At 36.1% G+C, this 26,865-nt stretch overlaps 6 protein-coding genes across 6 annotated transcripts; 4 read left to right on the forward strand and 2 right to left on the reverse strand.

Moving 5' to 3' along the window:
* Positions 1–11: 11 nt before the first annotated feature.
* On the reverse strand, positions 12–2,453 carry LOC17882755 (laccase-11). Its single transcript, XM_006287258.2, has 6 exons — positions 2,245–2,453; positions 1,979–2,130; positions 1,642–1,886; positions 1,409–1,537; positions 405–1,328; positions 12–317 (listed from the first exon to the last, which is right to left on the reverse strand). The coding sequence occupies exons 1-6, from the start codon at positions 2,347–2,349 to the stop codon at positions 187–189; spliced, it is 1,686 nt and encodes a 561-aa protein (XP_006287320.2). The 5' UTR covers positions 2,350–2,453; the 3' UTR covers positions 12–186.
* Positions 2,454–5,481: 3,028 nt separating this feature from the next.
* LOC17883584 (probable cytokinin riboside 5'-monophosphate phosphoribohydrolase LOG6) lies at positions 5,482–8,029 on the forward strand. The gene is made up of 8 exons (XM_006288624.2): positions 5,482–5,485; positions 5,735–5,862; positions 6,076–6,173; positions 6,261–6,291; positions 6,415–6,514; positions 7,307–7,377; positions 7,453–7,596; positions 7,799–8,029. Exons 1-8 carry the CDS (start codon positions 5,482–5,484, stop codon positions 7,820–7,822), a joined length of 600 nt encoding a protein of 199 aa, XP_006288686.2. The 3' UTR covers positions 7,823–8,029.
* A 3,532-nt stretch (positions 8,030–11,561) lies between these two features.
* On the forward strand, positions 11,562–17,528 carry LOC17881157 (ethylene-insensitive protein 2). Its single transcript, XM_006290156.2, has 8 exons — positions 11,562–11,738; positions 12,292–12,955; positions 13,119–13,205; positions 13,302–13,412; positions 13,502–13,714; positions 13,795–13,980; positions 14,093–16,753; positions 16,829–17,528. The coding sequence occupies exons 2-8, from the start codon at positions 12,707–12,709 to the stop codon at positions 17,204–17,206; spliced, it is 3,885 nt and encodes a 1,294-aa protein (XP_006290218.1). The 5' UTR covers positions 11,562–11,738; positions 12,292–12,706; the 3' UTR covers positions 17,207–17,528.
* Positions 17,529–18,163: 635 nt separating this feature from the next.
* On the forward strand, positions 18,164–20,622 carry LOC17884216 (isocitrate dehydrogenase [NAD] catalytic subunit 5, mitochondrial). Its single transcript, XM_023780396.1, has 7 exons — positions 18,164–18,460; positions 18,601–18,921; positions 19,022–19,183; positions 19,312–19,386; positions 19,551–19,660; positions 19,752–19,824; positions 20,151–20,622. Exons 1-7 carry the CDS (start codon positions 18,269–18,271, stop codon positions 20,340–20,342), a joined length of 1,125 nt encoding a protein of 374 aa, XP_023636164.1. The 5' UTR covers positions 18,164–18,268; the 3' UTR covers positions 20,343–20,622.
* A 171-nt stretch (positions 20,623–20,793) lies between these two features.
* On the forward strand, positions 20,794–23,321 carry LOC17883861 (adenosine kinase 2). Its single transcript, XM_006288024.2, has 11 exons — positions 20,794–20,991; positions 21,196–21,249; positions 21,422–21,468; positions 21,548–21,579; positions 21,684–21,785; positions 21,925–22,069; positions 22,162–22,259; positions 22,349–22,419; positions 22,506–22,572; positions 22,672–22,855; positions 23,027–23,321. The coding sequence occupies exons 1-11, from the start codon at positions 20,897–20,899 to the stop codon at positions 23,167–23,169; spliced, it is 1,038 nt and encodes a 345-aa protein (XP_006288086.1). The 5' UTR covers positions 20,794–20,896; the 3' UTR covers positions 23,170–23,321.
* Positions 23,322–23,387: 66 nt separating this feature from the next.
* LOC17882960 (indole-3-acetic acid-induced protein ARG7) lies at positions 23,388–23,895 on the reverse strand. Its single transcript, XM_006290012.2, has one exon. The coding sequence runs from the start codon at positions 23,848–23,850 to the stop codon at positions 23,506–23,508; it is 345 nt and encodes a 114-aa protein (XP_006290074.1). The 5' UTR covers positions 23,851–23,895; the 3' UTR covers positions 23,388–23,505.
* Between the last annotated feature and the right edge of the window lie 2,970 nt (positions 23,896–26,865).

The raw sequence follows: 26,865 nt of genomic DNA on the forward strand, positions 1-26,865 counted from the left end.
CAAGAACTCTGTAGAAAAAACACATTAATTTCATTTCTTATGCAATTTTGGGGTGTATTGTGCAAGCCCCACAGGAAACAATCTCAGACACAAACCAACACAAGGAAAATACAATCAACAAAGAATATCATCAGCGACACTTAACAAATATGACGAAGAATCGAGTAGTGTTCTGATCTCAGATTCTTAACACGAAGGATAGTCTTTAGGTGGTGGTAGAACGGAAAGCTCAGGTGTATCCCCGTTCTCTACGACGAAAGCCATCTTCAAACCCCACATTGTATGGACTTCCAAGTGACAATGCATAAACCAAACACCTGCAACAACATATGCATTGATCAGCTGATCTGCACATCATATATAGTCATGATCATCATATATGTGCATTGACAGATGTATCATACCTGGATTATCAGCCCTGAATCTGATGGCAGCCCAACCACCGGTAGGTACTCCAACAGTGTTTCTCTCTGGCGGGTCAATGAGATTGAACTTAGCTGGATCTTTCTTGGGATCGAAGTTTCCAACACCGGTTCCAACTACAAAGAAGTTGTAGCCGTGAAGATGGAAAGGGTGTGACTCAACGGTTAGGAGATTGGTGTCTTGCAAGACAAGCTCAATCGTAGTATTGAACTTAACTCGGCTCAGTCTAGTCCCCGTAGATGTTCCGAGGTTAGCCGTGAGGGGCACACCGGTGTAGTTAAACGCCTTGGGAGGTCGGTCTGGGAAATCAGTTCTGAACACGCCAGGGATGTTGGAGTAATGAGCTTTCAAGAGCGCGATTTTGGGCATAACGAATGTGATGTTGTTTATAGAAGCTGCTAGATTCGTCCCGTTCACACAAGTCGGGCACGCGTTGATGCCTAGCCCGATCGTGTAGAACAGTCGCCGGTCTACTTTTAAAGGTACAAGCGCGGGGAAATTGGGTGTGTTGAGGCTCTTGAGCTTTCCGGTATAGTCCAAAGCAAAAGATGTGTCGTTAGGCAAAGGAAGCTTTGGTAAAATTGGTATGACCGTGTTTGGTACGCCTTTGTATTGAAGAATCGCGGTTACGGTTTTGTTGTCCACGGATACTGGAGCGTCCATGAACGGACTAGCTGCCATGAAGTACCGGTTTGGTGAGCGGTCGGTTTTGACTAGAACATTTGTGGTTTGACCTGGTCCGAGTAAAATAGCTTTGGTTGTGAAAGGTTTAGTGTAGACCGCGTCGATTTCAACAACGGTCATGTCGTGTCCCGCAATCCCGAAAAATAGCTCGTCGTTTAACGCTGCGTTGATAACCCTTAAAAGGTATGTTTTGCCAGCTTCGACCTCTACCACGAACGTGTCTGAGAAAAAATATTTATCTTATATTTGATCTGACTAGAGACGGTCCGGTCCGATAACAAAAAAGTTACAAAAGGCTTACGTTTCTCGGAACAAGGGAAGAGTGGTCCTGGCTTCCCGTTGATGGTATGAGCATCCGACATCGGAGGTGGTGCTCCCAACTGGTTGGCTTGGTTAACCGCGGTCTCAATGTCTTTGTTCCACCATTCTCCTACAATAATATTTAATAACCGGGAAATTTAGAATTAAACCGTAGATTTAGACCAGACCAGACCAGTAAAAACCGAACCAGCTCTAATTATATTTTTCTCTAACCGAGGATGATGTTGGTTTCTTGGTGTGGTTGTGGGAACGGATATGGTTTTCCCGGTTGAGGCAAGATGACGATAGCTCCGTACACAGTGGCTCGTAGCCAGAGGATATGTGCGTGCCACCATAGGGTCCCTCGTTGTCCGGTCACATTGAAATCGTAAACGTAACTCTGTCCGGTTTGGATCGGACACTGAGTAATGTATGCTGGACCATCCGCCCAACCGTTTCGGTACTGTTTAAGTCCATGCCTAAAAAAAACAAACCGTTTAATATTGGTTCACAAAGAATGACTGAACCGGTTAGGCCAGTTTGAGACGTAGGAAGGAAAGAGATGGTTTACCAATGGATGGACATGTTGTATTGTACATGGTTGGTTACGTTGATGATGACTCGATCACCTTCTCTTGCGTAAACCGTCGGTCCAGGGAACATTCCGTTAACCGTGACAATCGGTTTAGCATTGCATATTCGGCTTACGTTCTTCACTTGAACCTGTTTAAAATTTCCAAAACTTTCGTTAGTAGAAAATTACTACGTACATATCTAGTGTAACCCGAATAATTTATATTGAGTTGTGTAATATAAACCGGTTTAGTAAACACCTACATCGAATTGGTAATTCTTCACCGCCGCATCCACCGGAGAATCACCAAGAAACCCAAGAAGATAAAAGAATAGAAATAGAAAACCCGGGTTTCGGATTAACTTCATTTCCGGTTCACTCGTCCGGTTTTGATGCAATGATGATGAGTAGATTTGTGTTAAATCTTCTTCTCTATTGCCTTTTGGTTGGTTATGCAAGTTGTATTGAAGAAATCGTAGCTGGTTACAAATGCATTATATAGTGTCAAAATGCAAACAAAAGGTTGGTGAATCTCTTCATAATATTATTAGAAAAAGTATCTTTATATTATAGGTGTAGAAATGCGAAAATAAATTGTGAAAAAACATGCGTAAAATACATTATTAAGAAAAAACAACTTGGAAAAAATAGATGTAATGGAAGAAGAAGAAGAAGGCTTGGAAGCAACTTTCTGAAGGACGTTGGCGAATCAGCGTAACGTTTGTTAATAATATGGAGTACCTTCGAAGTTGATATCTCAGCTTTATATTAATGTTTTTTGACTTTTCGTTTTAACAATGAAAAAAACAATACATTTCGTTTTAATTTAATTTTCTCTCCAATTCAAGAAAGACTATGATCGATGAAGTGAATAGATAAATTTGGGATTCAATTTTTGTCATAAGTTACACTTCAGGTATAAAACGAAATACAAAACACTAAAAATGAGAATACAATATACAACCAGTAATGTCTTTTTTCTTTTCTTTTTTCTATTTTGTTTAAACTTCTGAAAACTTGCTTTGCAGTAACATGTTGCTTAGCCATTCGTTTAGTCTGTAAAAATTATTTATACTTTTGAAAATATAGTGATGTTTTGGCGTAAGCGAAAATGACTGATCTCTTAATTAAAAGATCATTTTTTCTATTATTTTTTGCCAACGAGATCGTGTATGTATGTATGTATGTATAGTTTTCTAAAATTCAAATCTCAACCAACGTATTTTATAATTTATAAGGAACTGAAGTTGGTCAAAAAAATTATCAGAAAATTACGCTATTTGACTGGTCAAAATCCTAAAACTTGGATCAAACAAACACTTTTCATGTCCGAAAGCCCCAAAGCTAAAACGATTAGAGACAAATCACTTTATATATACTAGTCGTCAAGCTAAACCCAATTCAAGCTATTATTGGCTACAGGCCCGTATGGAATATGCGTATGATAGAGCCATACGAACCAAGATAAAACCTTATAAAAGTATGTTGGTTATGGTAAGGTAAGGTGTATCTATTTTTTTTTTGCTTTAGACTTTTCGGAAGAGTTATAGAAAAGAAGAAAAATAACAGAAAGAGAGACACAATAATCGGAAAGCAAGCCTGATTGATCCATCACACACAAAAAAGTCGAGCAGTTTACGAGCAAGTGATTCAAGTACACACAAAAATTCTGACTCGTTGTATAACGGTAACGGCCAGTAACTTTTTCTTACCCGCTGCAATCAAATAAAGGAAACAACTTAAATTTCCTTTTTTGTTTTATTAATAATTTCCTTTTTCTTATAATGAATTATTTTCCTTTTTTTCTTATAATGATGAGTTTCCTTTGATCTTATAAGTAATTTCCCTTTTCCTGATAATTAATGAGTTTCCTTTTTTTTCTTCTTCTTCAAACAAGTAAGAGTTTCCTTTCTATTATATATAAGTGATTTCCTTTTGTTTTAACAAATTATCTTTTTTTCCTTTTTTCTTTTTGTTTTTTGTTTTTCTTGTTGGCAACGTTTCCTTATAAATTACTCAGCACTACAGCAGTTATTCTTTGAGAATTCTTCAAGACTGTAACCTTCTTCGAAACAAAACAAAAAGAACATCAACTGTTAAAATATCTATATATCAAATCGAAGATGTGTAAATGTAATAAACGATTTCTATAATCAGGGACAACAATGGTCTGTCGACTAAATTGTAAAGTCCGTTTGATTTTATCATCGATGACGAGAAAGTTCGATAATTATGTTATTCCATCTATCACGTACAACATTTTTTTGTCGCTTTTTGGTTTGCAATAACACAGTTTATTAAAGTGTAAAATCATATGCAGTTATTGTGAATGAGTGGTTCTTAGAGTCTACTACTAAAAAAGAGAAATGTCAAAATCAATTTATTTTATTCAACTACCACAAGTTTTGCGAACTTTTTTCATCGTTATGTATATAATATATTTGTCAATGGGTGATACTATTCTAGGTTTCCATCTTGTATTGTACATGGTGCAATCGAGAGACATCGAAATTAGGGGAGACGACAACGCATTAGCTCTTTGGCCAAAGCGAAACGCGTCTTATTAGGACATTAAGTAATATGGTCAGGTCCACCCAATGGAGGCATAGTGGCAAATTTTCATACCCTTCGATTCTGCCACGTTATATATTACGATCCGTTCTTTTTTTTTTTTTTTTTTTTTAAACACATAATTCGGCTTTGTCGTTTCACACAAACATAGTATTATCTCCATATTGTATAATTAAGTTAATTGCAATTTATAAAATCTCATAAACAATTCAACAACAAGCACTTTTTAACAATTCTATATAGGTTTCATTTTTGCTAAAATTGGTTTAATATCTGTTAGACTGTTACCGTAATCATATCCTTGATTGGCACCTAAACCAAACAAAACGACAAAACATAAATCTCATAGCTTTAAACAATCACGACAAATAGAATCTATATATCACCAAAGAATACATATCTTATTAATTCTAGTGTCGACTCGACCATATTAAATATCCAGAACAGAAACTCTATTTATTATCATGAACATAAACAAGGTATAGATAGAACAAGAAAGACAAGATTTTCAGAATTATGATAGCTACCTTCTTTTTTCGTGGCCATGCAAAATAGTAACTTCTTTAATTCTTGCGGGTATCGACAAATCCTGCAACTTGTTTAGAAACAAATCTACAAACAAGTTGGTGTTTACTTACATGACCGATTTATCAAATAGGCAACATTCATCGAATAATAGACCCCCACAAAATTTGTAAGATTGCATATAGTATATGAAGTATAAGGAAAATTAAAAGACACAAAGAAATGGAGAATGAGTAAAGTTATAATTCACCGATCGATATTAATAGACCCCTACAAAATTTGGAAGATTTGTAAATATGAAATATATATACACTATACGAGGAAAAAATAAGAAAAGGAAAGAGTGCTCAACGCGTGTGAGCACCACTTGGGGATTGTGTTCTATGAGTTAAGAGAATGTGTTCATGGGTAAAGCAGAGCTAGCCACTCGTGTGGGCACGTTTCTCACGTGCCTAGAATACTTCAGAATGAGAAACTACGCTTTAAAACAAAAGCTGAACGTAACAACTTGGGTCGGAGAGAAGAAGAGAGTAGTTAACTAATTATAGACTTGTCTAAAAATCATATATTCCTCTGTTTTTTCCCCATTAAAAAACCCCCAATAACAAACAAAAAATAGAGAAAAGTTACAAGTTTAGAAAACAATGGAGGATGAAGAAGAGGGAAGAAGAGAGATGACGAGGAAACAAAGTTCAAGGTTTAAGAGCATTTGCGTCTTCTGTGGTAGTAGCAATGGCAAGAAAGCTAGTTATCAAGATGCCGCTATTGATTTGGGCAATGAATTGGTAAATATATATTATTCTTTTATGCATATTTACAATCTTTTTCCCCCTTCTAGTTTTCTTTTTCATATTCTTAAAGTCTTTTTCTCTTCGAAATATAATATGTGTAAAGAACCTTGTCTTTCTATCTATACATAGTTTCGGCAAGAACATCATGCACATGTGGATTCTTAAAAAGACCTTGTTTCACAATACTAATGTTAATCTGATGAACAGGTGGCGAGGAAGATTGATCTTGTTTATGGTGGAGGAAGCATAGGTTTAATGGGTTTAGTGTCTCAAGCTGTTCATGAAGGTGGTCGTCATGTTATTGGGTAACTAATAATTATCTTTTCGTTTTTCGTTGAGTTATTATATAGACACAGAGTTGTATGGTTTCTAATGATCTTGTTATGATGCAGAGTCATCCCCAAGCTACTCAAGTTGCAAGAGGTATATATTAATTGGATTTTTTCCATTATGTTCAATGGGTCTGGTGTGGTGTCTGGAAGTAAATACCATAATGTAATGCTCTTTGCCTTTATCTGTCAATGTCTCACAAACAAAACACTAAAGCTTACTGGAGAAACAGTAGGAGAAGTGAGAGAAGTTGCAGACATGCACCAGAGAAAAGCTGAGATGGCTAAGCATTCTGATGCTTTCATTGCTTTGCCTGGTAACTTACTCTCTCTCTCTCTCTGTTATGTTTATTACAAACAATTAATAACCTCACAGATGCATTAAAAACTTATGGAAACTTCATAGTTAATTATGATAACTCATTAGTCAAAACTTTGCCACTACATTTAGAGCTCCCTAGCTTATGTATGAAACTATGAATGATGCTGAAATAAATATCCTAAAGTTAGATGTGTTTTAGTGTTTTTTTTTTGTTAGTGCTTTTTCCTTCTTTTTTTAAAAGAAATTATTGTCATTATATGGAGCTTTAAAGAGTGCGTTTAATAAGTAATAACATGTGGTTGATGTGTGGGAGAGATCCCAGGAGTCAAAGAATTACAATAATCACGACAAATAGTTTTATAAAAAAATAATTAAAGTGAAAGTTTTTTTTTTTAAAGTGCTTGATCCATCAACATCTAAAAGCAGTGAAAAAAATAGATGTCGACAAAGGACGTCTGTTTCTCATATCCAATTTAAGATATTTTTTTTTTATGTTGTCAAGTTCTATCTTAAACTTTATATATTTTGGAACAAACATTGCAAGATCATATTATCGTTGCAAAATAGTTTTGTTTATCTTTTTCGGGTAATGCAAATATTGTGATTCATCATCATGAATTCATGATGATGAGTGCACTAACGTTTTGACCTTTGACTTAAAAAGTACCAATTAAAGAGAATAGAAGGACTTATCACATGTTGACTTTTCTTTGAGAGGTCATAAATAAAAGTGAATTATTTTTTACGAAATCATGACTAAGTCAACGAGTCTTCGCTATCGAATCAGGTGGCTATGGTACACTAGAGGAGCTACTTGAAGTGATAACTTGGGCACAACTTGGTATACATGATAAACCGGTATGTATGTAAACCGGTTTGGCCTGGTATACATGTGAATTTGATGATTAAAAGACAAGTGTTCCAACCGTGCAGGTCGGTTTATTAAACGTTGATGGATATTACAATGCTTTGCTATCATTCATCGACAAAGCTGTCGAAGAAGGGTTTATTCTTCCAACCGCTCGACATATTATTGTATCCGCACCCACCGCAAAAGACTTGTTCCAGAAATTAGAGGTAATATTAAACCCCATAGAAGATGATACTACTGAGTACTAACTCTAACCCTATATCAGATCATATATGTCGATCAATGTGGTTTAATTTGGTAACCAAATATTAATTAATGATGCAAGGGGTTTTTTTTTTTTTTGGTCTTAAAATTTTTTTTAGACTAGACTGAGTTCTTGTTTAGTATCATTTGATTGGTTTAATGCAGGAATATGTGCCTCAACACAAGTAGTCATAACACATGCCATATATCGAAACTGAGCTCCGAGACGAATCATACCAAACAAATTTCGTAGATGGACGAGTAAAGATTTGATCACCTCATAGACAATCTAAAAGTCGGATTCTATTGGGAAGTACAAATTGTAACTTTTTATTTCTGGATTATTTTTTTAGCATGGTATCAGAAATTTCGGTTAATGTGTTGTGATATATAAACTAGTGGTGCATTTCACTAATATTTTAAAGTAAATGTTATAATTATCTTTTCTTGTTGGGTCAAAACTGAAAAACAAGAGATATATAGAACTTCTAGGGTTTCTTGGTTCAATGGATTTGTGTTTAAGGAGCTATTTTGGAGTACTGATTAATCTTATGTATAGAAAAACCATTGCCTGAAAAACTTATAGAAATTAATGTAACATATTACCCCAGCAAAATTTATTATTCGTTGGGCCTACGTACTTAAAAAACACTACTATTCATTGCACACAACACTTGGTTGTTGAAAGATACAATTTTCTTGGTAGATATCAATTTTTTTATTATTAGTATGGACTTATGGTATTGCATTGAATAATTCTGAATGTTTAAGATCGATCATATCGATTCAACTTAGCTTACAAATAAAGAATGATCTGAGCTAACGACTTCTCATCTCAAATCATGAAGCCAGAAGCAATCATTAATTACAAATATTAAATCATATAACATAATCTTGAATTGTTTAGGTTACAATAACATCCATATGTCTCCTCCTAAAACAGCCCCGATTCGATCTTATTCTTCTGGTCTCCACGTAATAACTTACATACTAAAAATTAACAAAGAAATATAAAAATAAAGCCACTTGATTAACCGAAAACATTTGTTGAGTCGAACCAATTAAATATAAACTTAATTAACGACGAGTCTGACTTGTAACTGACGTCTCTTGTTTCGAGGTTAGGATCAAAATCTCCAAATTCGTATGAACCCACCCACACCATGTGTTTTAAGCCCAAGAGAAGAGATTCAGTGAACCAAGAAGGAAAAATTGATTTAATTTTAAACTGTGTCCCTTACACTAATGAAAGGTTATGTTTACAAAATCCAGTTTATTAATAGATTAATACAGTAGTAATAAATAAAATTATGTGGACACAAAGCCCAAAAGATCACAATCTAGTTTTAAAAGAGCGACAAGAAAGATTCTTTAAGCTGATGAATGATCTGTACCATGTAGCTTTGTTCCCTTTTTTGGTGTTTAACTCTTTTACTTAACTGCCCTAATTACATGATCAACGAGAGAGAGAGACCTAATAAACACTTCCTCATCACCAAAATAAATAACCCAAATTGATTCATTGGTCAAAATTTTGTGTATTTTTATAGAATTGATATAATTATACATTCCATGTTACGAATTGTGACTTTGAAATTTTGTTTGGTCATCAATTCATCATCGGTACGGATGAAATATTTGTATGTTTTAAAAGTATACAAGCCATGTATTGTATTATTAGTAGATATCTATTTATAGTATTATAAAAAAACAAGTGTGGTCTCTTATGTTATGGTTCATTGAACATATACATGAAACATAGGACTGGGGAGGAGCCCATGTTCCTTTCATTGATGCAAAATTTTAGTTTCATATGTTTTAATTTTGCTTCCTATCCAATGTGCATATATAGATATAGTTTCACATATGGATAATGATGAGTAAGGTTAAGTATATAGTGACAAGTTTAAAATAAGAAAGCCGAATAGGAGAAGAAAATAGTAAGGTACAATGTATGGTTATCGAAACCCCCAAGCTGTGTACTTCCATTGATGTAGGAGATGATTGGGAACACGTGGATTTTATTTGACTAAAGAATATTAGAAAAAATTTCAATTTTTTTTTTTTGGTTTTCGGATTGATTTGTGAATTTGGTTAGTTCGGTTTAGGAGGGTTTGATGAAACATAACCATACTAGTAGGTAAAGTGACAAATGTTGATACTACATGAAATTTAGATATGATAACAAGATTTTTTCTTTTAGAACACCTTTCATATGTAAACTAGTTTTACTGTCATATTTTATGATGATTTAAGCTGATCAAGTTCTTAAGTTTCGGAGATTAAAAGGGTACATAAGAAAACAAAATCCTTGAGTTATTATTATTTTTCGACAAATATTTATTCTGTGCAATTAATAATGATGTCTACACAAAGACAGCAAAAATAGATAAATAAGTTGCCATATAAAGACATAATATTTATAGCATTCTGTGGAGTATAATGTCCAATCCTGTTTTATTTTTCCGATTTCTTAGGGCATCCTCGTTGGGGGTATCTTATGAGGCTAAGATACCCCCACTTTTTCAAAGAAAATATGTTATATAAGGATTTTCTTTGGAAAAGTGGGGGTATCTTAGCCTCCTAAGATACCCCCAATGAGGATGGTCTTACATCTACATATATGTATATTTATATGGATGGTTCTAACGCCATCATTTATTTGATTTTTCCATTTTTTTATTAGTCAACAACTTCACCTTTTGATAACGCCTAAATTGTATCAGCTACTTTAGTTTAGTTTCTCCTCAAATAACGTCATTTTCAGAGCAAGTTTTGGGCTTCTCTTTTCATTTATATGCACAATGGGAAATTAAAAATATAAAATATAACATGTTTCATGTAATTTACATTCAAAACTCATGTGTTTCTGTTAGTTTCTTTTAACAAAAATATTCTTTTTATACTAACATTGGTATATCACTTTTAAAAAACAGTACATTCCTATGGATGGTCTCTTATATAAGATAACCAAATTTAAATTTATATTTGATTTTGTATTCTAGAAGAAAATTGACTTCGCTATGACGATGTATATGCAATAGCTTTATATTATTTAAGTGTTTTTTGAATACGAGAAGATCGTGTAAACCTTTTTTGCGTGATTAAAATTTTTCAACTAATCTTACGAACACTTGTAGTCTTTTCCCAGTTAGAGGATTCGATTCTCATCTTTATTTTGTAACGTTTGTTTTGATTTTTAAATATAAGTAACGTTCTTTTTGAATTTTTAAATATGAGTAACGTTTGTTTTATTTTAATATATAAAAGAAATATCACTAAAATTTTACATTATCGTAAATTATAAGAAATGTTAATATGTAGTACACAAAGAGAGTAAATTTCCCTCACATTTCACAAAATCAAATTCTTATTCCTTTAGTTGCTAAAACTAAAAAGACATTTCATGTTAATAAACAAGTAGTATTATATCAAGGCATATTTCTAAAAAGAAAACTTTATATTCATTTTTGCGATGGGCCTCAGGACAAAATAATTTGATTTCTCAATAGATAAATAAAAGTGTACTATATAATTGCAATGAGGTGAAAGATGGGTTCAGAATTTTCAAATAAAATAAATAAATAATAATGCTCTTCTTGTCCACTTATCTTGGAATCAAAACCTACGATTAGTTTAAGATAAGTGTATATTAGTAATAAAGAGTTTGGGTTTAAACCTGAAAATAATTTAATTAAAAAGACGTTTTTTCAGCTAAATATAAGAAAAAAGGAATATTAGCTTTTTTTATTTATAACATTTATATTTTTTTTACATCTCTTTTGAAGGTGGCACGAGCACCCATAACCTTTCAGAACCTATAGATACAGATAATGTGTACGTATATATGTAAATTATATATATAAATTATATAATTGATTTTTTGGATCTTCTTTTATCTCTCTCTTTCTTTCTCCTTTGGATGGAACTGAGCTCTTCTTCTTTCTCTCTTTCCTCTCTCTTCTTCTTCTTCTTCTCTCTCTATCTATCTCTATCTATCTCTCGTGGCTTGATAAGAAAGAGTTTTCTCTCTTGAAGATCCGTTTCTAGACCCTCTCACTTGTTACTGATTAGTTCAATATTTGCGATCATGGCGATTTCACAGGTCACCATCTCCAAAAACCCTAATTCTCTGTTTCTGCTTGAGTTTTTTATTTGGTTGGGGGCTTTGTTGTACGGACTTCCATGGGAGTTTTTTTTTAAAAGCTTATGTCTAGTATTTTGTGCAAATGAGAGTTTTTTTTTTTATTATCTTACTTGCACAGCTTCTGTTCGTTTTCAGCTTTTTATAATGATCGAATTCGAGTTTCAGCTTAGATCTTTCTCTTTCTCCGAATCTGTTTTCGAAGACGTTCATGTTTTCTCTCATCTAGGTTTCTGGGTTTTGTTTTAATTTGGAGATTTTAGTTTTTTTTTCCTTTTCTTACTGTACTTGTTTGTGGTTGACCTTTTTTTTTTTTTTTCTTTCTCTCTTGAAGATCTGAATGCGTAGATCATACGGGATCTTTGCATTTTTGTTGCTTTTCTTCAGCGTTACGATTCTTTTAACTTCGATTAAGTTGGAATTTGTATCTTTTTTTAGCTTATCTCTAAGATCGATTTATTGATTTTTTTTTTCTGAGTATTTTGTTTTTTTTTTCACCATAATTTTTTCTCAGGTTTGAAGATAAATCCGTATTGGTTAAAGCATATGGAAGTGTGTGTTCTGTTCTTGGTTGCTCTGATAGGGCTTCCTCCTTTTCACCCAACTTAGTTGATGTTATAAGATCTCTCCTTGAAGCTGCAGTAACGTCTGGTCCTTTGAACTTTTTAACTTAAGAAGCTTCATTTGGTGTTACTTGAGGCAATTTCAGCTAGTAGGTAAAGACTGTACAGACCTGTAAAACAAGATAACGATAGAGTGGCTCTATTTGCCTCAGTGTTAGTTACTGTTTGCGCGTTGGAAGGAATCAAATTTTAGCAACGGAAGGTGTTTTGGATCGAGTCTGTCAAGTCTACTCGGCTGAGGCTTTTTTTTAAGTGAAGTACGATTGGATCTGTAGAGTTGACCTTATATAATCAGATAGATTTAGGATGGAAGCTGAAATTGTGAATGTGAGACCTCAGCTAGGGTTCATCCAGAGAATGGTTCCTCCGCTACTGCCAGTTCTTTTGGTTTCTGTTGGATATATTGATCCTGGAAAATGGGTTGCAAATATCGAAGGAGGTGCTCGTTTTGGGTATGATTTAGTGGCTATTACTCTGCTCTTCAGTTTCGCCGCTATCTTGTGCCAATACATAGCAGCTCGAATCAGCGTTGTAACTGGTAAACATTTAGCTCAGGTATTTTTCCCCCTTTCTCTGTTTTTTTTTCCTGATCCTGAATTGTCACTTTTTCATAGTTGCCAATTGTATTCCCCGTATCTGGTTTTTGGTTTTCCGAAGTGTATTTCTGCTAACCATCTTCTCTATTTCTCTAACATTTGAATGTTCTTTACTTGGATAGATCTGCAATGAAGAATATGACAAGTGGACGTGCATGTTCTTGGGAATTCAGGCGGAGTTCTCAGCAATTCTGCTCGACCTTACCATGGTAGTTACTTACAATCTTTTTCGTTCTTAAATTTTTAGTTATGTTTGATGGAAAATTTGCAATTCCTCTGACGTGATGCTTCTGTATTATAAACAGGTTGTGGGAGTTGCGCATGCACTTAACCTTTTGTTTGGGGTGGAGTTATCCACTGGAGTGTTCTTGGCCGCCATTGATGCATTTTTATTTCCTGTTTTCGCCTCTTTCCTTGTATGACTGGTTTCATGTCTTTTTTTTAATCACCATGTTCTTGGAATAGCATTATCGGAAATGATCTGACATGCATACAAATTTTACAGGAAAATGGTATGGCAAGTACAGTATCCATTTGCTCGGCAGGTCTAGTTTTACTTCTCTATATTTCTGGCGTCTTGCTGAGTCAGTCTGAGATCCCATTCTCTATGAACGGAGTGTTAACTCGGTTTAATGGAGAGAGCGCATTCGCACTGATGGGTCTTCTTGGAGCAAGCATTGTCCCTCACAATTTTTATATCCATTCTTATTTTGCTGGGGTACCTTATTCTCTTTCTATGCATCTCTCTTTTCTATTTAGAAGCAAGAATTGTACTAAGCAGTGAACACTCTATTGCAGGAATGTACATCTTCTTCAGATGTCGACAAGAGCAGCTTGTGTCAAGACCATTTGTTTGCCATCTTTGGTGTCTTCAGCGGACTTTCACTTGTAAATTACGTATTGATGAATGCAGCAGCCAGTGTGTTCCACAGTACTGGCCTTGTGGTACTGACTTTTCACGATGCCATGTCACTAATGGAGCAGGTTTGTTCTATTAGTTTTATGTTTCATATTAATCTATAATTCATTTTAGGGATACAATTTCAGAAATTTCTTGTGATTATTAACTATTCTTTTTCTTGATTGTTGAGCACAGGTATTTATGAGTCCGCTCATTCCAGTGGTCTTTTTGATGCTCTTGTTCTTCTCTAGTCAAATTACAGCACTAGCTTGGGCTTTCGGTGGAGAAGTCGTTCTGCATGACTTCCTGAAGATAGAAATACCCGGTTGGCTTCATCGTGCTACAATCAGAGTTCTTGCAGTTGCTCCTGCCCTTTATTGTGTGTGGACATCAGGTGCAGACGGAATATATCAGTTACTTATATTCACCCAGGTCCTGGTGGCAATGATGCTTCCTTGCTCTGTCATACCGCTGTTCCGCATTTCTTCCTCTAGACAAATCATGGGTGCCCATAAAATCCCTCAAGTTGGGGAGTTTCTTGCACTTACAACGTTTTTGGGGTTTCTTGGTTTGAATGTTGTTTTTGTTGTTGAGATGGTATTTGGGAGCAGTGACTGGGCTGGTGGTTTGAGGTGGAATACCGTAATGGGCACCTCGGTTCAGTACACCACTTTGCTTGTATCGGCATGTGTATCCTTATGCCTGATGCTCTGGCTCGCAGCTACGCCGCTGAAATCTGCCAGTAACAGAGCAGAAACTCAAATATGGAACATGGATGTTCAAAATGCTTTATCTTATCCATCTGTTCAAGAAGAGGAAATTGAAAGAAGCGAAACAAGACGGAACGAAGACGAATCGATAGTGCGGCTGGAAAGCAGGGTAAAGGATCAGTTGGATACTACGTCTGCCACTAGTTCAGTCTATGATTTGCCAGAGAATATTCTAATGACGGATCAAGAAATCCGTTCGAGCCCTCTAGAGGAAAGTGAGTTAGACATAAAATTCTCTGCCTCTCAAGTTAGTAGACTTGGGGAAGACCATGATGTAAAGGAACAGTCTGTATTGCAGTCAACGGTGGTTAATGAGGTTACTGAGAAGGATTTGGTTGTTGAGACAAAGATGGTGAAGGTTGAACCGACCAGTCCTGTGGAGAAGACTGTTAGCATGGAAAATAACAGCAAGTTCATTGAAAAGGATGTTGAAGGGGTTTCATGGGAAACAGAAGAAGCTGCGAAAGCTGCTCCTGCCAGCAACTTTACTGTTGGATCTGATGGTCCGCCTTCATTCCGCAGCTTAAGTGGAGAAGGGGGAAGTGGGACTGGAAGCCTTTCACGGTTGCAAGGTTTGGGGCGTGCTGCCCGGCGCCACTTATCTGCCATCCTTGATGAGTTTTGGGGACATTTATATGATTTTCATGGGCAATTAGTTGCTGAAGCCAGGGCAAAGAAAATTGATCAGTTGTTTGGTGCTGATCAAAAGTCAGCCTCTTCTATGAAAGCAGATTCTTTTGGAAAAGACATGAGTAGTGGATATTGCATGTCTCCAACTGCAAAAGGGTTAGACTCACAGATGACTTCAACTTTATATGAATCACTGAAGCAGCAAAGGACTCCAGGAAGTATTGATTCGTTGTATGGATTACAAAGAGGGTCTTCACCGACACCTTTGGTTAACCGTATGCAGATGTTGGGTGCATATGGTAGTAATACCAATAATAATAGTGCTTATGAATTGAGTGAGAGAAGATACTCTAGCCTGCGGGCTCCATCATCTTCTGAGGGTTGGGAACATCAACAACCAGCTACAGTTCACGGATATCAGATTAAGTCATATGTTGACAATTTGGCAAAAGAAAGGCTTGAAGCTTTACAATCGCGTGGAGAGATCCCGACATCGAGAGCTATGGCGCTTGGTACATTGAGCTATACACAGCAACTTGCTTTAGCCTTAAAACAGAAGTCCCAGAATGGTCTAACCCCTGGACCAGCTCCTGGGTTTGAAAATTTTGCTGGGTCTAGAAGCATATCACGGCAAACTGAAAGATCTTATTACGGTGTTCCATCTTCTGGAAATACCGATACTGTTGGCGCACCAGTAGCCAATGAGAAGAAGTATAGTAGCATGCCAGATATTTCAGGATTGTCTTTGTCTGCGAGGAACATGCATTTGCAGAACAACAAGAGCGGATACTGGGATCCGTCCAGTGGAGGAGGAGGGTATGGCACGTCTTATGGTCGATTAAGCAGTGATACATCATTGTATTCTAATTTGGGTTCACGGGTTGGAGTACCCTCTACTTATGATGACATGTCTCAATCAAGAGGAGGCTACAGAGATGCCTACACTTTGCCACAGAATACATCAACAGGGACTGGATCACTTTGGTCCAGACAGCCCTTTGAGCAGTTTGGCGTAGCGGAGAGGAATGGTGCTGTTGGTGAGGAGCTCAGGAATAGATCAAATCCAATAAATATAGACAACAACTCTTCCTCTACTGTTGATGCAGAGGCTAAGCTTCTTCAATCATTCAGACACTGTATTCTAAAGCTTATTAAACTGGAAGGATCCGAGTGGTTGTTTGGACAAAGCGATGGAGTCGATGAAGAACTGATTGACCGGGTAGCTGCACGAGAGAAGTTTATCTATGAAGCTGAAACTCGAGAAATAAATCAAGTGGGTCACATGGGTGAGCCACTGATTTCATCAGTTCCTAATTGTGGAGATGGTTGCATTTGGAGAGCTGATTTGATTGTGAGCTTTGGAGTTTGGTGCATCCACCGTGTTCTTGACTTGTCTCTCATGGAGAGTCGGCCTGAGCTCTGGGGAAAGTATACTTACGTTCTCAACCGCCTTCAGGTAAGATAAACAAAAACCCGCCATTTTGCAGTTAGAAACAAAGCTTTATGTTTCTGACATGTACGGATTCAACAGGGAGTAATTGATCCAGCGTTCTCAAAGCTGCGGACACCGATGACACCGTGCTTTTGCCTTCAGATTCCTGCGAGCCACCAGAGAGCGAGTCCGCCTTCAGCTAACGGAATGTTACCTCCGGCTGCAAAACCAGCCAAAGGCAAATGCACAACCGCAGTCACACTTCTTGATCTAATCAAAGACGTTGAAATGGCAATCTCATGTAGGAAAGGCCGGACCGGTACAGCTGCAGGAGACGTGGCTTTCCCAAAGGGTAAAGAAAATCTGGCTTCGGTTTTGAAGCGGTATAAACGTCGGTTATCGAGTAAACCAATAGGTATAAATCAGGATGGACCGGGTTCAAGAAAGAACTTAACTGCGTACGGATCATTGGGTTGAAGAAGAACATTGAGAGAATCTCGTGATCAAAGAGAGACGTCGAGCGGGAAGCTGAAGAATCAAAACTCTTGCTTTTGATTGCTCCTCTGCTTCGTTAATTGTGTATTAAGAAAAAAGAAAAAAGAAAAAAAAATGGATTTTTGTTGCTTCAGAAATTTTTCGCTTTTTTTTTTTCTCTTCTTTCTATTTGTCTCTCTTAATTTGGTTGTAATGTTATGTTTATATACATTATCATCATCATAGGACCATAGCTACAAACCGAATCCGGTTTGTGTAATTTGATGCGGAATCAATCATAAAAAAGAATCCGCCGGTTTGAATTGTTAAACATTCTTAACCGGATTACATTACGTCGCTGACACACACACATCGACGCTGGATTGCCGACAGGTGTTCTTATCAATCTCGTCTTCTCGAATCGTCTTCTGGTTCCTTCTTATTTCTGGGTTGGAAAAAAATATAAAAAGTCCAGCAGAGTAAACCTAACAATGGGTTATGTGATCTACATCTCGTTTTCGTCGATTCTTCTCCTTCTGGTCATCGCTATCACTTTCTACCTCATCGGGAGAAAAATCGGCCGGCGAGAAGGCATGTATGGACCGCCGTTGGCTGGTTTACCGGCACCTGCACCGCCGCATAAAGCTACGGAGAAGCCACCGGAGGTTTAGCAAAAACCGTTTGTGTGTAGTCTGTGTAGGTAGTGTATGTGATGACGTAATCATCTTTGATAATGTATATGTTGTTTGTGTTACTAGATTTCACACTGTTATTGGGCCGATATTGAAACCTAATAAAGGATTCTCTTTACTGGGCCTGAGCTTTTAAGAAAACACTTCGTTCGGTTTTGTATTTCGACGTACTCACTTCTTGTCGTTTAACTTGTGTATTAACTATTAACCTAATGCAACTAAAAGAAACTACGCGGCGTTTGATGGAAGAAGAAATATTCGCTTCTTCTTTACAACTTTTTGTCCCAACGGAGAAAAGTCCTCTCTTTCTTTCTCTCTCTCTCTCGAATAATAATAACTTTTCATTTGCTGCGTCCTTTTGGTGCTTGAAGCGATGACCATGGCAGCACATCTCGCGCGACGGCTGATCGGAAACCGATCGACTCAGATCCTTGGTGCTGTGAACTCTAGCTCAGGTGCGGCCACTTCCGTCGCTAGGGCTTTCTGCTCATCCACCACTCCGATCACCGCAACTATGTTCCCTGGCGATGGGATCGGTCCCGAGATCGCTGAATCTGTCAAAAAGGTTCCTCATCCTTATTTTGAAAATTGTATTTACGAGAGAATTGTTTGAATGAATTTTGAATTGCGTACTATAATTTGCGATTGGTGGGAATTCGGCAATTTCATTGATAGTTTTTTTTAATGCTGTTTGTACTGATCCAGGTGTTTACAACAGCTGGTGTGCCAATTGAGTGGGAAGAACACTATGTTGGGACTGAGATAGATCCTAGAACACAGAGTTTCTTAACCTGGGAAAGTCTCGAATCTGTGCGTCGAAACAAAGTTGGTTTGAAAGGTCCAATGGCTACTCCAATTGGGAAAGGTCACCGTTCTTTGAACCTGACTCTTAGGAAAGAGCTTAATCTATATGCCAATGTTAGACCTTGTTACAGTCTTCCTGGTTACAAAACTCGGTACGATGATGTTGATCTCATTACCATCAGAGAAAACACGGAAGGAGAATACAGTGGCCTTGAACATCAGGTTTAATTCTTTTTTTTGTGTCTATCGATTGAACATTTCAAATTAGTTCTTCTAAGAAGTGTTGTGGATCATTGTTTTGTTTTCTCGTGACTCATAATAGGTTGTTAGAGGTGTGGTGGAAAGTCTTAAAATCATTACCCGTCAGGCGAGTTTGAGAGTTGCAGAGTATGCTTTTCTCTATGCCAAGACTCATGGAAGAGAGAGAGTTTCTGCAATCCACAAAGCCAACATTATGCAGAAAACTGACGGCCTTTTCCTCAAGGTCTGTCCTTATAACTCCATAATGCATTTAACAATTCCTTATAGGAGGATCAAAGTAATGATTATTATGTCTGCTAGGTTTTTTACCGTTTGTTTTGAGACAATGTTTACTCTGTTCTTGTTTTTCAGTGTTGTCGTGAGGTTGCTGAGAAATATCCTGAGATAACTTACGAGGAGGTTGTTATTGACAACTGTTGTATGATGGTAAGCTATGATGTCGAAACTACCAGTTTTTCATTTATTAAGTTGGTGATAGAGATTACCTTACAGATTTTAGAAGTTCGGTTTCTTAGCAACTTGTATTTGAGTTCCGTGTTACCACTGTTATAACGTGGAAGATGTGACTGATAATATTGAGATGCCTGCAGCTTGTGAAAAACCCAGCACTTTTTGACGTTTTGGTGATGCCAAACCTCTACGGTGACATCATCAGCGACCTGTGTGCCGGATTGGTTGGAGGACTAGGGTTGACTCCAAGGTGAAACACTGGCTCCTTCATCTTTAATAATAGTGTTATTTAGCGTGATTATGAGCTAAATCATCTTAAGGCCTTATTATCTATGACGCAGTTGTAATATCGGAGAAGATGGTGTTGCCCTTGCTGAGGCAGTTCACGGTTCTGCACCTGATATCGCTGGAAAGGTTAGTCCTTGAAGCAATGTATCATTTAAATGAACTCAATTCAAACCCTTACTGTTAGACCAAGTATAAAAATAAAACGGCAACAGATAGAAGAGTCCTCATCTCCTGCTATGCTCTTTGTTTCTTGGTAGCATAGTCAGATGCTTAGTCTCACTATATATTAGACTGTGTCATTTACGCGATAACGAGGTTCATTTATACATCCAATGTTTAAGCTTTAACAATCAAATGCAGAAAGGTTAGAACTTGATGAGTTGATTCAAATGCCTTGATATATGATTTTTGAATTGGTTGTCACCCTTTTGTTTTTGGTTTGGTGATGTCAGAACTTGGCGAACCCAACGGCTCTGCTTCTGAGTGGAGTGATGATGTTGCGTCATCTGAAGCTGAACGAACAAGCAGAACAAATCCACAGTGCAATCATCAACACCATAGCAGAGGGAAAATACAGAACCGCAGATCTTGGAGGTAGTTCGACCACCACAGACTTCACAAAGGCAATCTGTGATCATCTCTGAACATCGTAAAGTCCAATTCTTTATCGAATCTTCTTCTTTTGGAGGGCTTTTTACAGCCTCGAATTCTTCTTCTTTGTTTCTTGTTTACGATTAGAATAAAAGAAAAGGAAAGAAAAAAGGAAACGACTCTTCATGAGTTTGATTACTTGTGAAGTTGTTTGTTTCTGCTTGAAAACGTCTTTTTAATAGTTCTCTGTTCTCTGCCGTAAGGCAAGATTCATGACACACTGAAATTGAATGATGTTTTTCTGAATCTATCAGAAGAGTTTTGTTATTATTATTCCTTTGTGAATGCTTTTACTAATTATTATCTCAATTGATACACCGACAAAAGAAAAAGGAAAAAAGAGAGTTTATTTAATTAATTTAGTTTAAAAGTTATTTTAAGGGAAAAAACACCTTCAAAAGACCGAATATATATGTCGTTGGTGCACCAACTTCTTCTATGATTATAAACTCAAGACGCTTCTTCACTGAGCAGCACTAAACTTGCTTCCAACCAATCCCAGATCTGAATCGAGTAAACCTAAACCTCTCAAAATCTCATCATCATCATGGCTTCTTCTTCTAACTACGATGGAATCCTTCTCGGTATGGGCAACCCGCTCCTCGATATCTCTGCCGTCGTCGACGACGATTTTCTCACCAAGTAAAATAAAAACTAAACTCTCAGATCCCTCTTTTCCCAATATGTTTCCACTTTTTTGTTGTTGTATTCGCAATCTGCTTTCGGGTCTTTTAGTATGAATCTAGGTTTTATTGTTTGTTTCTTCTTCAGTAGCATCTCTATGATTTGTTTGCCATTTTTTATATTTATTGATGCTCTTCTTTTGTAATCGTGTGATGATGACAGATATGACATCAAGTTGAACAATGCGATTCTCGCTGAAGAAAAACATTTACCCATGTAAGTATTCATTTATGCTCTGCTTTTGGTATCTGTTGTGTGACTTCAGGTATTGTAAAATCACTAATCAGGAATATGAATTGAAGTAGATATTGATTCAATGCTTCACAAAGTTCTTTCTTTGTTTTATCTTTGGTTAATGCCTTGACTTTTTTAATTGTTTTATTTAAAGGTATGATGAGATGAGTAGCAAGTTCAATGTTGAATACATTGCTGGAGGTAATTAATCCTTTGTCCTGTTTAATCGCTTATAAATTGACAAGATTGTGATATTTCCATGACTCAATTCTTTCTCTAGGTGCTACTCAGAACTCAATCAAAGTGGCTCAGGTAAATTCTCTTGCCTTCTTCTTGCACCTTTTTTTGGGGTGATAAGTAAGTAACCACTGCTAAATTCAAGCTTGTTTTTTTTTTTCACTTGCTTGTGTCTTCAGTGGATGCTTCAAATTCCTGGGGCAACCAGTTACATGGGATCCATCGGAAAGGACAAATATGGAGACGCAATGAAGAAGGATGCTACAGCAGCTGGTGTCAATGTACGCTGAGAGTCCTGAATCTTCTCTGTTTTTCACCTTTTCTTTTGTTTGAGTGTATATACAGCTGGTGCTTTGTCTGTCTGTTGAAACTGAAGTTGTAATCTAGGTGCATTAACATGACAGTATGCTTTTGTATCAGGTTCACTATTATGAAGATGAGTCAGCACCTACTGGAACTTGCGGTGTCTGTGTTGTTGGTGGAGAAAGGTCGCTTATTGCCAATCTTTCGGCTGCAAACTGCTACAAGGTTGATCACCTTAAGAAGCCTGAAAACTGGGCATTGGGTAAAATTCTTTTCCAATCTTTGCATCTGTTTTAATAGTTCTGTACTTTTTCTTCATGATCTTACATCTGTGATTGAATATGTTTTGGGTAGTTGAGAAGGCCAAGTTCTACTACATTGCTGGATTCTTCCTCACAGTATCGCCTGAATCCATTCAGTTGGTATCTGAGCATGCTGCCGCAAACAACAAGGTAATAAGACATGGTCCACCATTTCATGAGACCCTGTTGCAGCAAGTGCCTTTTCTTTAACATCCCCGACTTATTCACTTGTATTTCAGGTGTTCACAATGAACCTTTCTGCTCCATTCATCTGTGAATTCTTCAAAGATGTGCAGGAGAAGTTCTTGCCGTAAGCCGTCCCTTTATCTTTTTAATCCATTACAGATTTTATGATTGCGTAAATGTACTGAAAAGCACCCTACATTGCTCGTACAGCTACATGGACTTCGTTTTTGGGAATGAAACAGAGGCAAGAACATTCTCCAAAGTTCACGGCTGGGAGGTAAGAAAATGTCTCTTGCACGACTAAATTTCAGCAGTCTGTATAGTTTTGTTTAACAGAGATAGTACTTACCCATTTTTATCTTTTTTATATACATAGACTGAAGATGTCGAACAAATAGCCATCAAGATTTCACAGCTTCCCAAGGCCACAGGAACATACAAGAGGACCACTGTGATTACACAGGGCGCTGATCCAGTGGTTGTTGCTGAAGATGGAAAGGTGAAGAAATATCCAGTCATCCCTCTCCCAAAGGAGAAGCTGGTTGACACCAACGGTGCAGGTACTAATTTTGATAATCGAAAAACAGGTTCCTACATTCAACCTTGGTAGAAACTGACATGATCATAGAACTAGCTGATCCTTACGCATGTCAAACGAACTTTCTCCTCTGTTTCATAGACAGAACCATGACCGATGAATGAACAGCTATTTTTGTTGATCTCTCTTACAGGTGATGCATTTGTGGGAGGATTCATGTCACAGTTGGTGAAAGAGAAATCGATTGAGGAATGCGTGAAGGCTGGATGCTACGCATCCAACGTGGTGATCCAAAGATCTGGCTGCACTTACCCTGAGAAGCCCGACTTCAACTAAAATGTTGGGTTATCCTCTGTTTTGTGATATCTTCCAAACGAAACAACCTTTGATTCAACAAACTCCCACGATTATTGCTCGAGTGTAGTTTTTTACCATTTTATTATCATAAGCATTTGATCATTTGATATTACTACCAGAGTTTGAGACAAGTCATGTTATTTCAATGAAGGAAGATTATACCTTCTGTCAACTAATACCTAACAATGGCTCATTAATTTCACAACATCCTTCATTAATTCTACAAACACCTCAAATGGATCCTCTCACATTAATGTTATCAAAAAACCCTAAACGTTAAAGTACGTAGAACCCTCTTATTGAATCAAAGACTCATCAAGAATAACGAGGAGAAGCGCAACGGATAACCTCAAGAAAGAAAGTTTCGTCACAAGGAATACAAAGCTTGGAATCTCCGGAAGTGAAATCGTCGTAAGCTTCGTCTTTTGATTGATCAAGCAAAGCCCTGAAGATGGGATCGTGAAGTAACGTGATCTTTATAACGAACCTCTTGTAACTGTCCTCTTCTTTACCTACGTACACCACCAGGTGTCCTTTTGGTACGTCATGTGGTATACGATATTGATCCTTAGGCTTTCCCGACGTGGCTTCGCGGTGTTTGGCAACTCTGCTTGACATTTGCTTCCATGCCTTGGTGATCAGCTTGCTTTTCTTCATCATGTTTATGAGAGAGATGAGAGAGAGAGAGAGAGAGACGTATTTGGGGTTTAGTGTGAGATAGAATGTAGAGAAGTACTAGTGTCGTACGTGTGTATATATACACAAAGTCACAAACATAGGTCCACTATATATCTATCTATTAAACGTATTTACTATATGAATAAGGTATGGGTAATGAATTTTTTGGACCATGTCGTCGTCTTTACAATAATATATACATGATGATGATCTACATTAGTTAACATGAAAGAACAATATACATTCCACTCAATACATACATATAATAATACCAAGAAAATATATAAATTAAAGATGTTGAATGTCATTATCAATTTGGTTTTGACAATAACATATGACAATTACTTAGAAACGAAAAGAAGATATACTCATCAATTAATATATATTTTTTATTTTTGTTTGGGGGATATCAACTACGGCCAAGCTGTACTTACGATATACGAAATCGTACGAACATGCATCTTCACAATCTCCTCCAATGGGCGCTTTCGCTTTAATCATTGATTCATTTTATTTTGATTTCTTTAAAAGTTTTTATGAAAACAAAAGGCTCTTTATCGGCATGGCATGCACATTGGCACTCAACTATATATAGGCATTTAGAGATAACTAGTGGTCGGTTAGTGGTAGCATCATTTTAGGTTATTGTTCGTTTTGTGAAATCTTGTATATATATAGAATGAGAAATATCATGATCTAATATATATCTAAAATATATAGTTGCCAACGAATAAATATATAAATGATACCATACTATTCGTTTTCAATCGATTCTATACGTTTAAAAGTCCATACGTATGTTAGTAGTTCATTAACTCGGTGATATTTGACTAAAGCAGAAATTTCTTGAGTAAGTAAGTAAAGATTTACATTTTGATTCAAGTTGTGAAAATAGTAGATCCCACGGTTTGATTTAATATTGTTGGTGAAAAGATAAGATTTTAAAAGAGATGAGAGAAATGAGATAAGGTTCTTGGACAAAGTGCAATTCCACTTACGTACCATACATCGCGATATGTATTCATATGCATGTAAGTAACTCACGTATTATTATTTTTTATGCTGAATTTGCTATAAATTATCTAATCCGAACGTAAATGATCTGTTAATTGCTATGTTGGATATATTAGTAGTGATCTGTCACTGATGCTTTTTCTTAATTATTTTGTAGTATTGTATTCATCATGCCAACATACGTAAGCATGTTCTAATTGTGCTAAAATGCTGTCAACCATTATATATTCTTTATATTCATTAGGGGATTCAATATTTTGTCTTATTGGTGGTCGACTATAGGGTTACTTTTTAAGAAATTTTATAAACGAATATATATAGTGGATATCTTAGAGCAACATTATAGGAAGGATGTTAGTTAGGGTATGTTAGTATTAATTTAGTATTAAATTTGAAAAAGTTGATTTAAAAGTTTTTATTTTGTTTTTAGTTTTGAGATGTGTTTATTGGTAGGATCTTAAGTTGGGTATCTTAAATTTTTTTTTAAAATTAAATAAATTTATAATTTGTAATATAAGAAAATTGACTTGTGTTTTTCATGTATGGCTAATTTTATTAGGTTTTTCTTAACATCGATTCATCAAATTCATAGTTAAATTTGAAAATTGTTATGTCATAATATAATTATCAACGTACCCAATTCATAGAAATTATAGTAATGTCATAATAAATGGTTTACAAAAAAAATAAAAAAAAATTTTAAAAAAAAATTATAATGTCATAACCCACCAAAAGAATCATTCTCCAAAAAAAACTAAAAAATTTAAAAATTAAAAAAAAAAAGCTTACCCAATCCGATTGCGCCACATGGCGTCTCTTAACCCACAAAAAGAATCGTTCTCCAACATACCCAACTCAAGTATCTTAGTAAAATTAATCAATTTTGATTTATTTTTATAACATCAATACCCTAACATACTCTCTAAAAGCCATTGTTAATATTGGTCTTACACTTGCGCATAAACATGAAATGTTTTACATATACATTTAACACTGTATACATGTACGTATAGTATGGATATATATATATATATATATATATATATATTAGCTGTATATAGTATATCTTATAACCCAAAACTGTAATTATTCTTTCTTCAACCAGAATTCCGATTGCCTGATCAAGAAAGCAATTGTTTAATCTTTAATCTTTAATCTTTTTAATTAAAAATATTCAGTGGCACTTAATTAAGATTTAAAATTCATACTGTACAGGAACAAAAAAAAATGTAGGAAATTCCACCGGACTTGTTACTAGAAAATGCTACTAGAAATATTTTTTACTATTAAGTGAAGAATTAAGTTTTCCTTATTTTTATTTTTTTAAAATCTAATTTTTGTTTGTGTTGGAGATTCCGAGGCGACCGGTTCATCCCCCCCAGAGAGACAGGCAGGTGCTTCATCCCATTGCTTCAGTGTCTCTCTTTAAGGAAACGATAGACATTATTTAGCCTTTGGATCAGAAAAATATCGATTCATTCCTAGCCGTTTGATATAACACGTCTTGCTATTCTGGTATATTTTTTTCCAAAACACCAATTTTCAAAGTGTAAATGTTTCTTAAAATGAATCGAATAAATAAATAGAAAAGCAAAGTATGGGTACTTTGCCTAGTTGAAATGTGAAAATAGATTGTAATACTTTGGTATGAGATGCTTTCTTGTCAAAATTGACATCCAACAATTGATCGTCTGTATTGTGTATATATGTAGATCAAGTCACTCGAAATTTCTAAACGGTCACATTTTTTGGAGCACATAGCATTGATGGACACCATTAACCATTCCCTTCTACTCGTCTTCTATGTCCTGCCGTTCGAACCAAACACATAAAAAAGCAAAGTTTCAGTATCCAAGGAGCATCTTGTCTTATAGTCGATATTTGGGTGTAACAATAGAGAAACTGTAGCAAACATAAATTCGTCTACAGATGAAGAAGCAAATTGTGGGGGTTGTCGAACTAATACAATTGGTACGCGGGTCT

The sequence above is a fragment of the Capsella rubella genome, unplaced genomic scaffold (genome assembly GCF_000375325.1).
Source record: "Capsella rubella cultivar Monte Gargano unplaced genomic scaffold, Caprub1_0 scaffold_6, whole genome shotgun sequence".
In the NCBI taxonomy this organism is placed as follows: domain Eukaryota; kingdom Viridiplantae; phylum Streptophyta; class Magnoliopsida; order Brassicales; family Brassicaceae; genus Capsella; species Capsella rubella.